This window comes from Nesoenas mayeri (genome assembly GCF_963082525.1).
Source record: "Nesoenas mayeri genome assembly, chromosome: Z".
Taxonomy (NCBI): domain Eukaryota; kingdom Metazoa; phylum Chordata; class Aves; order Columbiformes; family Columbidae; genus Nesoenas; species Nesoenas mayeri.
Window position 1 is genome coordinate 68,099,074 of NC_137542.1, and position 13,634 is coordinate 68,112,707.

General features: G+C 43.4%; 1 protein-coding gene across 1 annotated transcript in view; it reads right to left on the reverse strand.

The window, feature by feature from the left end:
* The window catches only part of LOC308052116 (protein unc-13 homolog B-like), a gene marked incomplete at its 5' end in the record, with an annotated part of 218,768 nt that overhangs the window by 135,226 nt on the left and 69,908 nt on the right, over window positions 1-13,634 (reverse strand). The window contains one exon of the mRNA XM_080362904.1: window positions 1,293-1,619. Within this exon, the coding sequence (XP_080219030.1) occupies window positions 1,293-1,619 (327 nt within the window). The remainder of the gene's footprint in view (window positions 1-1,292; window positions 1,620-13,634) is intronic.

Here is a 13,634-nt window from a genome sequence, read left to right on the forward strand (position 1 = left end):
CGTGACACATTGTGCCTTTGGTTGCATTCCTTCTTTATTATGTTGCTGAGGTGTAAATTGCCAAAACAAACATCTTCCCTCTCTGCAAACAACCCCACACCGCTGACAGTATAAAAAAAACACAGCCGAGAGCAACGTGCATCCAGTGCTACACAGCTAACCCAGGTGAGGCTCTAAAGATCAATGTTCAGATCTCAGTTCCATGCATACTCCATGGAGACAGGAAAGCATTGCCAGCGAGTGGAGAGAAAGGGAGCCAGCGATGCAGGAGTATCCAAGTAGGATGGCTAAATTAGCCTGAAATAGACTCTGTGGATAACCTTCCCTGTGAACAAATATAGGCCAGCCATTCTGGGACAAGGCTCCTGCTGCTCTGTAAGGAGAAGAGGAAAGTGAGTCAGAGTTTAAAAACAGCTTAACACTTTTTCTAGTCTTGTTTTCCTTTTTTTATCTTTAGTTTAAGGGTTGCCTACACATGAGCCGCTGTGGTTAATTCTCTCACAGCACAGTGGCACCATCTGTACTCTCCAAAGGGTACAGACAGGCAGACATCTCTTCATGGATCTAACCAAACCGGATGAAAACAATCCCTCAAGCTTATGAAAGCATAACCATATCCACACCAGGGGCTGCAATGACTTGATTACCTCAGAGAAAAAAAAGTCACTCCCAAAGTTAAGTAGTGAAATTTGAAATTCCAGTAAAACCTGTACAAAACCCAGTGCACTACTCCCCCAAATTTAGCTGAAATACTTTTGAAGACTGTTTTCAATGCTGCTGACAGCCTGGAAAGCCCAAATGCAAGGACAAGAAAAGCTGCCACAGTGAGTAAGAGCAACATGCCTATTCATATTGTAATTCTACAACCTACAACTACATAAACACTAACTCTAATTGTGGTAGCCTACTACGGAAAGGAACTAGTGCAGCTCTAACCATGACTACGGTTAGTTCTTGGTTGCTCACACATGAGCCTTATCACACATGAGAAATGGAAGCAGCTATCTTCAGGCTAGACTACCTTCATCAAACCAGACACAGAAATTACAGCAAAGGGGCTTCAAAGCACTAGCAAGCATTCCTCTTCATATACATACTGAACATAATTCAAGCTTGGCCAATGTCTCATAAATAAGGGGTCCTCCACATAAAGATGTTTCACAGATCAGCAACAATAAGTTAGTTGTTAAGAGAAGGCTGCAAGAACAATGTATTTAATTTGCCCCAGAAAATGGCAAAGACAGAATTCTTTTCGGATTGGTTGAAAAGAACTCAGTAATAGTTTCACCTACCTCACTTGTGCCACTGCATCAACATCCTTGGGCTTCTCGAGCTCCAGAGGTATCTTAGCAGCAGAATGGTCTGCGCGTTTCTGCTCTGTCTCACAGACCTTCTCCTCCTCTCCTTTGCCACGGGGCTCCTCTTGCTCCCTGAGCCATGCCTGACCATCCTTCTGGCAGCTGCCTGAGCTGTGGTAGGAATGATTTGACCCTCTTTCCTGGTGATCATCTTCTTGCTCAGAGGCATGGGCGCTTTCATGAGAATGGTCCAGCTCACTTAGGTGGGAGCTTCCCTGGCTGACATTACAAGAGGAGCTGTATCTACTACTGCCAGCGGGGCTATGAGAGAACAAGAAAACCCATTAGAAAAAAGAAAAAAGAAACAGTAGCCTGGAGAAACACAAAGCAATCTGCACATCTAACAAGCTGAGAGGAACACTAAATATTATTGAAAAGACATGTTATGAAGATGCATTTAACTATTATGCTGCCTGAACTAGATCTAGGGTTCCAAAGCTCCAAACTTTGGTAGGCAGTACAAGTACTTCACTTGCAGCCTACCAGGACATAGAACATATATGCTGAAGGTCTTTCTTGCATCAACTGGCTACTTATTCACCTTACATCAGCCAGAAACTGCCAGTGAGGATATTCTAATGACCAGACAGAAATCAGAATGGAATCATAGCAATTCAGCGTGGAAGTGTTTCTGTACGCAGCTAAGCTCTTTACAATGACCACTTAAGCTGACTGTTGTTAAGAAGTACCGTCAACTTAACATTACTTTTATATATATTATACATTCGTGATAAAATACATTGGAGTCAAGATCAAGGTTTCCAAGACTATCAACTTAAAACCTTTTGCAAAAGTAGAGCCATTGTTCAAATGGAAGCCACATGTCTCATTCCAAGAGAGATATTTCCAGAATTAAATTTATATAAAAAATTAGCACCACAGGGGTGAGATCTCTGTGATTCGAGACACAACTTCCAGGACTGAATTCCCAGAATCCTCACACAGAATACGGTGGATGGAAATTTTTCATGCAGTCAGGACAACTACTGCCGAGAACTAAGCAGCACTAATGTTTCTCTGCCACACTTAGGACAATTTGAAGCCAGATAGGAAGTTTCAGAAGTGCAGTGTTACAACTGTGTGATCAGAGGCACAAGTTTCACTTACATCACACAGATGTTTAAGTGCAGTGAGCCTCTGATTTGATTTTTGAGGGCAATTGTAAGATAATTTGTGCACAAGACTGAATACACACCCATGAAATACTGATACCTTCCCTTTAGTGGCTTTCCTAACTGCATGAAATAACCTTTGCACAGATTTTAGGAAAAGCAAGTATCATAATAGAATACCTTCACTGTTGTCTCTGAAAACATTTTAAAACCTTCAGTAATGTGAAATGAACCTAATTAGTTTTATTATACATTGGCAGTTAGTTAAATTTCTCTCTAAAATTAAAAGCCTTTACCTTGTATTTTGAAAAGAAAATGCTCATTCCTTCCCATCCATTCTATCTACTCCTACTTTTTTCTTAGCAAATGCAACATCGTTATCACTAAACAAGAAAGTAAAGTGAATGGTATGCAGCAGAATTAACACACAAAGAGTATAACTTCTGAAAGGCTAATGAAATTAGCATTAAAAGCATCTCATTTAGTGGGACACAGTATAAGAACATGGGAAATCCAATTACACTCACAGAAGAAAGAGTGGAAAGAGGTGAGAAAATCATCTAAAGGCTTGTGCATAACTAGTGGCTGCAGTTTGCCACATCCTCTGTGACAGCTATCAGTAATACTACAATCACTTGACAACAAACAGGGGATGGGACTGAGCTACTAACATCAGACACCAAGGCCAATATCTACTGCTGCAGTACTGCATTATAAATGGTCAGAACCTTGAAACCATTTATTATGCCTCATTTGTAACTAGCCTTTTCTCATTCAGCTGTTCCACGCTATTCAGCTCTGCAGCCTGTGTCCCAGGATGAATCACTGCTCCATCAGGAGCAGAATCAAGCTCAGCTTCTTTCAGTTCAGGCTCGTCTGCTGCATGCTCTTCTGCATGATCTTCCTTCTGCAGTTCACCTGAAATCACGTTCTGTTGTTGATCTTCTGACTCTTTACCCAACTTCTCTCCCAGCTCTTTGACGGATGTATGATCAACAGCGCTTGCACCAGATGGTTCTTCAGAAAGTTCATTGTGTACAGTGTCAGGCTGCTTTGAAGACAAGTTTACTTCTATATTTGCATCAGTCAGTTCATCTGAGACTGCAGACTTTGAGTTTGCATCTGAACTGACTGTTCCTAACACCTTGTCATCTGGTTTTGACAAAGCCTGTGGTGGTACATGTGGTTCCTTTTTGGCAGAGGTCTCCCTGTTGTCTTTTTGCCAGGGAAAGGAGAAATCTAGCTTTTTGCCAAATACTGCTCCTTGGGCACTCTCTGGCTTACTCACCTTTTCTTCACTACCTCCTTCAAATAAAGTTGAAGAAAGCTTCTTAAAGCTGGACATGAGGCCCTGATCTGCCCCTGCTTTATTAACAGAAGGTGGCTGCTGAGAGAAGAATGACCCAAATGGCTTTCCACTATCAGTAGATGACATAAAGCTGAATTTTGGCAAACTGGGCATGTTTGGTATTTCAAAGACTGTTTTACTGCTGTTTGCATCTGAGGGAACATTAGTAGGTTTATCCTGTTTCTTCAGGTCACATTTGGAAGCAATCCCTTCTGCAGGCACTTCATCAATCACTAAGTGTTTCTCCTGTTCAACAGTTTGCTGTTCCACCTCACTTGTCCTCTCTCCATTCAGCTGCGGCAGATGAACATGGGGCTCATCAGCTGGAGCTGTGGGTTCTCTAACATTGCTTCTGACCACGTCCTGCTGATCAATACCAGCATCGGCCTGACCCCCTGTAACAGCAGGCTCTGATTCAAGCATAGCACTCTCCTGCAACTGGGAAAGGTTTACATCTGCCTCATTACTTGGGGCTTCCTTTTCCAGCTCAGGCCCATCAGTAGAGCCAGTACGAAGGATGACAACATCTGCCTTGTCTGCAGAAGCAGCTTGTCCTTCTGTCACATGTGGAGACCCTGCATCTAGCTGGTGAGTATTTACATCAAGCTGGCCAGCGGCCTCAGCCTGCACCGTATCAACTGCATTACTGAAATCAGACTGGGGCAGCTTTGCGTCCACCATCTCCGAGGGCTGTGCATCATTACCCAACTGCAGAACCTCGAGGGCCTGATTTTCACTAGAGGCTGCTGTTTCTGGAGTGATACTCAAGGGTTCCTCCTTACAGGTTTCAGAGTTCCTATTTTCCTCAGTTTCTGTTTTCATAGAAGACTCTTCTATGGAGTTCTCTTCTGCTGAAACAGGTACTGTATCTGCCTTCAGAGAGCTTGTGATGTCTCTTTTAGACTCTCTGGCTGCAGCAGTATTTTCTGTCTCCCTAGTGTCTTTTGCTGGAACAGACCCAGTGACATCTTTCACACTAGTGCTTTGGGGCTTAGGGCTGGATTTTGGAGGCATCTCTTTTGGAGGTTCTTTTGGGCCTTTGAAGATGCCAAAGAGATCACTTGTGAAAGCTGGGGCTGGGCCACTGGGGAGGGATGAGAAACCAAAGAAAGAGGAGCTTTTCTTCTGTGCAGGAGGAGGTGCAGTAGCTTGAGGTTGGGAAAAGAAACCAGATAATGTTTTGGGTGGTTTCATTTTTGTCATGAAACTTGAAAACATTTCAACTGAAGAATCCAGCACCGATTTATCACTCTCAGATTCCTTAGGTTTGTTTTGCAAATTAGATGCCTCTGGCATTTTAGAGGGAGTGTGTAGCTCTTGTGCCTGTTGTAACCTGTCACCAGGAGTTTGTTCAGGTAATTTACGTTCTGGTAACTCATGTTGTATATGTACTTCTTCAGACACTGCTTCATTTTTTATGTCACTCACAATATTTAAGTCACTTAGACCCTGGGAATCCATTTTATCATCCAAGGCCATGCTATCATCTTTGTTTTCCGAAGGTTGTTCTTTTGAAGAATAAGACTCTTCTTTATCAGTAGGAAATGCAACACTGTCCATTTTCCCTGTGCTATCCAAAGCATCTTCTTCTGCCCCTACAGAAAGAGTCTGTTGGCCCTGAGAACTCTCCTGCACACTGGGAGCCTGAAGGCAAGGATCAGCAGCAGACAAACTGGCTCCTGCAACATCATCAGCCTGTGGAAGCTTCTCAAAGTCATTCTCTTTAGCTACCTCAGCAACACTTCCTACGTTTTCCTCTGCCAGCATTTCTGATTTATTTTCTGGGATTGTGAGGTTATTCGACATCTGTTTGCCAGTCACTGCTGCAATAATATCATCAACTTCTTTTTTATTGTCTGCATCCTGTTGCCTGGCAGAACTGCTAATTTTGACACCAGAGTCAGTAGAAATATTTTGCCTCACATATGGCTTAGAGTTCACTGGTTTAGCTGGTTTTGTATTGTTCTCCTGTCCTGGAGCAGTTTGTGGCTTTTCATCCAAAAATGATGTCAAATTGAAGAAGCTGAAGCTAGTACTTCTTTGAGGTACGCTCTTCTCAGCAGCTGGGCCGCTGGAGAAGAACGAGGGCAGATGAAACAGCCCCTCTGTTTCCTGCTGCTTCCCACCTGCAGGAGCAGCGGCAGGTGCTGCAGGCTTTGGTTCCTCTGACCCCGTGAAGAAGGAGAATAAGCTCTTACTGGCCGGCTGTGCTGGCTGGGATTTCGAAGCAGTGATACCAGAAAAGCTGAATGGCAAACCAAAACCTGACTCTTTAGGTGCCTGGTCTGGCTTTGGCTTTGCCTGATTAACTGTGCCTCCTGAACGATTTCCTCCTTGTTGCTTTGGTGCAGCCATGGGTACGCTGCTTTGCTGCACAGCTGACGGACTAGGTTGGCTTGTTTTGGGACCTACTGGCTTCTGCAAAACACTTGCAGGATGCACTTTTTGACTCTCAGGAGACTCCTCAGCTTTACCTCTTCGTTGTTCCATTTGTACCCCAGGGCTAGGAGAGACAAGCCTGTCCATGCCTTCTGTTCGCAGCCCTTCCTTGGGGGTGGAGGACAGACATGGCATACTGGCACTTTGGAGACTCCCTGACTTTGCAGTTTGTTGTCTCGACTCGGCCACAGTTCTGCTATTGGTTTTTGGCAGAGTCGTAGTACTTGGGGTTGGCTGAGAAGACACAGCCTCCACTTTGAAGATATCTCCAAGGGATCCAAATAACGAAGAGATGCTGGAGGTTTCCTTCCGTTCTGGCTGTGTCACCTTTTCTGGTTTATCACCTTGACTTTTTTGCAAATCTGGCGATGGCTGCGGCGCTTTGCTTACTTGGGTTTTAAAGAAATCAAAAAATCCAGAAGCTTGGGTTTTGTTGGCAGTTGAGCCTGCAGGAGAATCTTCTCCAAGACTGAACAATTTCAGAGCACTTTTAAATAGTGTCTCCTCAGGCTCAGTGGCTGGGTGACTCTGATTTGGCTGTGACTGCTTTGGTTCACTAATACTTGCATGCCCTTCAATATGCTTGGAAGGTGGTGTTGCTTTAACAGGTCTGTCTTCTCGCTTGGGTCTGCCATCTGGAGTTTCGCTCAGTTGAGAAGGAGATTTTGTTAGTCCTGGTTTTTTAGCACGGATGTTTTCATTCTGATTTAATTCTGGCTTTTCATTTCTAGCAGCCTCCAAATTAAGTTCTGATGAAGTATTTCTTCTCGGTTCTGACATAACAGGAAACTTTTGCCCTGTTCGGGCCTCATCTGATTTTCTGTTTGGTGCAAGAGAGAAAATATCAGTTCTGTTTTCAGATGACTTTGACTGCGCGTCTGTTCTCTTCAAGGCAGAATCTTCTGATGTCTCAGGGTCAGGACCTGAAGACTTTCCAATTAGTCCACCCAAAGCAGAAAATAAAGAGCTAACTTTGTTCACTGGTGTCTTCTTATCCTCCTCGGTCTTTTTTGCTTCTGTTACTTTTTCAGTAGATGCCACAGTTTCTTCAGCTTTAGGAGTAGATTGAAACAGATGGAAACCAAAGAATCCTGATGACCCACTCCCAGTAGTTGTCACGGGGACAGCCTTATCCCCTTCCTTCGTGTGGACTTCTTTACTCAGAGATTTACTGAAAGCTGCTCTGGAATGTGTTCTGAGATCAAGGGTTAGCGGAGACTCCTCTGAATAATTCAGGGTTTCCTTCTCAGGTCTAAAATCTACTTTGAGTTTTTGAAGTTTATAACCTGAGAAATCCAATGGCTCCTCTCTCTGATAATAAATCGACTCTTCAAACATTTGTGAAAAAGTCTCCAAATTCATGTTCATTAGCTGATCACTCCTCTGCAAAGCTACTGACAAATCCAGAGGTTTATTTGTTGTATAATCTTCTAAAGACTCTTCCTCAGCAAACCAAAACAGCTCATCTTCACTGCCAAGAGGGACTTTAAAACCACAAACAGCAATTGTGTTGTCTTCTAGCACAGCTCTTGGGATGGAATCCATCTGAAAATTATAATCCCAGCAGCCTGGGTAGGAATATGTTTCAGGAGCACACACGTAGACATACTGTCCAGTGGGATCGGTGAGCAGCGAATACACATACTGGCTGTCACTGTACATGTAGTATCCACAATCACCATCTTCTGACGGCCACCATACACCCTGCTCAAGCATCATCAGCCACTCCTGATACTCCTGGCTATAGGATGAGTACACAAAGCTCTCATCCATACTTAAAGTCTCTTGGTCAATTAGAGTCCACATAGTTCCATCACAGCCAGAGGAGTAGCTTAAATCCATGGGCAACTCTTCTAATGAGTAACTGCCGTCTCTTTCAAATGGTGGAAACTTACTATAACTTTCATTGAGAGAATTAGCCGTCCATGCATCATTTTCTTCTGAACAAACATCTTGAGACATTAACTGGTCAAATGACTCATATGACATCACACTTAAATCCAAACTCTGCCCATCGAAATTGGCATTAGTCTGCCAATCCATCACATTTGCATTTCCATCCTTTTTACAGAGATTCACTACCGTATCATTTTCAGGCCAGTCCAAGAACTGAGGGGGCAGAACAGAGTTCTGGTTTAACACGTAGTAAACTGGTACTGCTATTTCCTGAGGGGCAGCCAGTTCCTCCACTTCATATTCCCATTCAAAGCTGGAATGGCTTCTTGTTTCCTGATAAGCTGCATACTTCTCTGTAAGGTTATAGCTTTTATTAGTTAGATTGAGAAATTCATTTGATCCTTTGTTTAAAAGGGTTGGAAAAACTCTAGATTCCGCATTCTGGTAAGGGATATGCCTGCTATTTATAGGCTTTCCAGATAAGTCCTGTACCTTGTCTTGAAGATTTAGAGCATCAGGATGCCCACAATAGGAAACATGGGGCTCAGCTATTTTATTTACTTTTGCATTGGACAGGTGGTCAGTAGTTTTGGAAGATTCCATTGTTTTCACATTATCCAATTTCTCCTTTGGTTTAGGCAGGAGATTTTTTAAGAAGCTGGAAGATTCCTGCTTTTCTCCAGTGCTGCTCTGAGTGTCAGAAGCCATTCCCGAGTTGCTGGGTTTTGCCTCCGAGCTAGAATTCTCACCTCTATCAAACAGCTTCCTGAAGCCTAGAGAGTTTGTTTTCACTTTCTCTTGCTTACTTTCAGACAAGTTTTCATTCGAAGCAAATTTAAATAAGCCAGAGAATAATCCAGGAGAAGTGCTTTTCTGGCCATCACGCTCGCTTTTAGCAGTCAGGTCTTGATTATTTGCTATGTTTTCATTAGAAGAAATGCGAAGAATACCGGAAAGAAAACCTGGTGTGTGCTTCTTCTGCAAATCATCGGCACCTACAGCTTCTGGCCCTCTGGCTGAAGAGGTGGCTTCAGCTGAGCTGTTATTCAAGTCTGGTGCATTTCGTCCTTCTCTTGTCAATCCTCCTTTTGCATTTCTAGGTTCTTCCTGAGTACCCTTAGTTCTCTGCTGCTCTCCTGCAGCCCTAAATGTAGCAGAGTCACTCTCCTTGTGGTTTTTTATGTTTACTTGGGCACTAGATAGGTTTTCTTTATTCACATTCTTTGTTTGTACAAGTTCCACCTTATCATCTGATAAATTTGGAACAGAGCTAGATTTTAATGAAATGGCATTTTCTGAATTACTGTTTCTGTCTTTAAGCAAAGAAGTGCCACTAGAACTCTGATTGATTCTTTGGTCCTGTGAAGGTGCTAGATTTTCTGCAGAAGAAAATTTAAATAATGAAGGAATAAAACCTCCTTTCTCATTTGCATGTTCCTGTTTTTCTGAAAAACCCAACCCACTGAAAAAAGGAAGTTTTCCAGTGAAAGGAAACGAGTGTTCTTCATTTGATGAACTGTTTTGTCTTACATCCTCCTCAGACTTATGGCCTTTAAAATGCCCTGATGTACCTCCTTTCTGCCCGTGTTCAGCAGAAGGAAGCAACAACTGACTAAAAGACTTTTTGAGTGGACTGAAAAAGCTTCCAGATGCTGCACCTTGATCTTGAGGCTGAGAATGAAGTTCCTCATTACCTTTGTTTTGCTTGTTTTCCAGCCCACGACCTGCGTTATGCTGGTCCCCTGCACAATTTGCAGAAGGCTGCTCCCCGGCAGCGGGGACACCCTGTTTCACAGCGGCATCTGACTGCTTCTGTGGCACATCCTGCTGCCTGGGAGCCAGGAGACCGTCGAAATTGGCTTTCAGACTGAAGGAACTGACTGAGCTTGTGAGCTTGCCAAAGATGGAAGACACAGAAGTGCTGTTTGCATTTACCTCTGCCTCGCTTCTGGACTCACTTGTCCGCACCTCTGGAACAGCGCTGCTGGTCCTGGCTGCTGCTTGTCCAGATGGCCTCTCGCTTCTGTTTGCCTCATCAGCTTTCACAGCGTGACTGTCCTCCTTGGTGTGCTGCTCCTTTATGACTTCTTGTTTTGGCTCTTCCTTCTCAGAGAAGATCTTTAAAGGATTAAACATGCCTAGAACAGAATTCACAACCGAATGTTGATTCTGCTGGCTGCTGGCAGGAGTTCCTTGTGATTGCTGCTGATGATGCGGTACAGAAGCCTTATTGTCCATCTCAGTGGTTTCTGGCTTGTTGGAGCTTATGTTCTGCGCTCTTTTATCACCACTCACCTGGGATGGTAGCAGAGAGTGAAGAGAGAACTTGGCATCAGCTTTATTGTCTGTCATCACGCCAGAAGATGGACTCTCATTTTTGGTCTTACTAGACAATAAATTTGAGATTCCACTTTCTGATGGGTTTCTGGTTTCTGTCTTCTCTGGAGTGGAAGAAACAAGCTTTTCAACAGAGGCTGTGAGCTGCTTTGTGCTTGACCCCACCTTTTCAGTGAAGGAGCTGAACAGGGAATTCACCGTATTCTTCACACCTGACAGGTCTGGGAGAGATTCAGATTTTCCCTTGGTACTCTGCTCTGCAGCAGGAGGTTTGGTCTGTTCAGGCTTCCTGCTTTCTACTGCATTACCAGCACTTTCCTGCTTTAGTGACATGCTCTCAACATTTTTTCTAGTCTCTGGCAATGCACCAAATTTGTTGATTTCTTCCTCCTTTTCAGCCAAGTATTCTGAAACTGATTCTACGAGACACTGAAGTTCATCCATCGTGTCTATGTACTCCTCGCTGGGTTCTTCAACAGGAGACAGTGCTAAGTCTTGCACAGCATGACCATGCTTGCTCCCTTTAGCCTTGTGTTCTTTATCACAGCTAGCCTTTAACTGGGAGCCCAGATTTTCAGGGTAATTGACAGTGAAGTTCCTCAAATGGCTGATGTCAGAATCATGCCACGTTTCTGAAAGCGTAGCCAGCTCCTCCACCTCTTCATCTGAAACTGGCGAGTACTGGAACTCATCAGAAGCACTGCTGTCAAATTCCTCAAGGATATCCACAGGCAGAAAAGTGTTATCTGGCATCCCTATAAGTTTCATGTCTTCATTGTTACTGAGGTGAAGTGAGCCTTCATGGTTCACTCTCTGCTTGTTGGGCAACTTCCCACTTTTAACCATTAAGCCATTTTTATATGGACGCAGGACAGGATAAGTAGGTAACCGCTCCTTATTTTCAGAGCTACTGGTATATTTTCCAGTTCTATCATATACTGGGAAATCATCATTAAGTTCAGAACTACTTGTCACACCATTGAAATAAACCGATTTCTCCCCAGGAAACTGCAGACCCTTATTACTGTGCAGGATTATTCGTTCACTCTCTTCAAAATTGTGCCGCAGCTTCTTTTTCCTTCTCCTGTCTATTGTGTCGTATTCCTGAGGATATCTGGGGACATTTACAGACCCTGACTCAACACATACATTTTGGCAGCACCTTGATCTTTCAACATGATTTAAATTTTCTCTTTTTGAGAGAGTTTCCTTCTTCTTCATGTTAATTTCCTGCCGACTTCTATTTTTATGGCTCTTTTCTAAGAATTCCTCTATTAGCTGTTTTCCTAGCTCTTCATAGTCACTCTTCTGTTCTTCTTCTCCGTCTTCAGAGTTAAATGGAATGATCCTGACTCTTTCATTTCTACCTAGAGATCCTTGTCTGAGAGGAGAAATAAAAGGGGTAGGAAAGGAAGAGAGGCAGCAAAAAAAAAAATAGGAAGAGGAAAATAACAGTTTTTAAAAAAAAGCTCTGAAAAAGACAGAAAAAACAGTAATGAAAAAACATGCATTAAATAAACGCAAATTAAAATGGGGAAAATCCAGAGATAACAAAACTGAAAACCTGCCAGTCTGCTACCTTTACACTTCAAACAGTCAAAAAAAGCAGCATGGGTTATGATATTCCACCTGTTACAGCTGCATGAAATTTAGAAATGCCTGTGTGAAGGAGAATAGCTTTTCGTGATCAAGGGAGGGCACACAGCCCTGGCTGTACCAGTACTCTGCTGTTGCTTTTTTAAGCATGCGGAAAAAGTCACTTATTACAGTAACAGGACTACTTTGAGGCACGGTGCCCACGCACCCGGTCCCACTGTCCTGCACAGGCATGTCGGTCGCTCCAGCCTGCAGACGTTGTTTTAGCAGTATTCATGAAGCACACAGGCACTCTGTTTCTCCCAAGGGTGGCAGCAGAGCAGGGGCTGCACAAAAAGCCTCGGGAGCCATTGGACCCCAGGGGTGTGGAGAAAGGGGACAAAATGCAAACTGTGCACAGCAGCAACACGAGGAGTTCCGGCTACTCTTCCGCTCCCACTGCAGCTGCTGCCCTCAGGAGGCTCTTACCAACACAAAATGAAGATCCTCAGGGCTGTTACTAGATCAGAAGGCAGAACAAGACACTGGTGGAGGATATCAGCCCATCATAAACCTCAGATGCTTCTCAGGATCCGTACTTCTCATTTATAATGCATCTAAACAGATCCAGCAACCTAGACCTTGTCCATTGCGGGAGAATGGACTAAAGCAGCTAGCGTTTTGCTATCAAACAATCTGAAGCTTCCTAGAAACCCAACAAAATAATCCTTGGCATTTTGGGATTAATTATCAGCCCTTTATCAGAAGGATTAACTCAATTGCTCAACAACGCGAAGGCTATCAGCAGGTAAGTTTCCTCTTTATCTAAATCTCACAAAAAAAAAAAAGAGTTCCTGCCAGCCAACATAAAAATAAACAAATAGAAACTGGATGTTAAAAAAAATAAAATCAAAATGCTCATCTGAAAGATGCACTGCAGCTTTGCCCCACATCATTCACTGTTGAAAACTAAGGCGCATGAGGGCACGCGTGCCCTGGCCCCATAATAGCAGGGCAAGAGAAGGGAAAAGGCAAAGGGCACATGGGCATTGTATGGATACTGCTAATTCAAGAGTCTACACCTTGAGAGCTGCCTGGGGCACCCCAGTGTAGGACACTGACTGAAGAGCCCTGAGAGAGAAACAGGTCATTGCATCTTCACTGCTGCTGCTTTAGTGCTTCACTTCCACCAGTATTAGCTAACTTACACTAATTGGAAAGATACTCATTACTTTAAGTGAGCTCTGCTGTACACAGTTTAGAACACTTACTACATTTCTTACTTGCAATTTTAAGTCAGTAATTGAAATTATTTTCTTAAAAAAGCTAATGGAATTTAAAAGACTCCCAGGGCCACCATAGCTACTGGATCAAGCCCTTCCAAGTCTCAGCTGAAAGAAATGGGAGCTACATGAATGCCTGAAGAGCCATTAACTGTAAATGCTGAACCAACAATTGACTAATTTAGGCATAAAGGAAATTACTTTTCTTTCTAATTGATCTCCCCCGTGTTTCCTATGCTATTCTACAAAGCATTCATTTTACTAGAAATAAAGCAAATGACAAGAA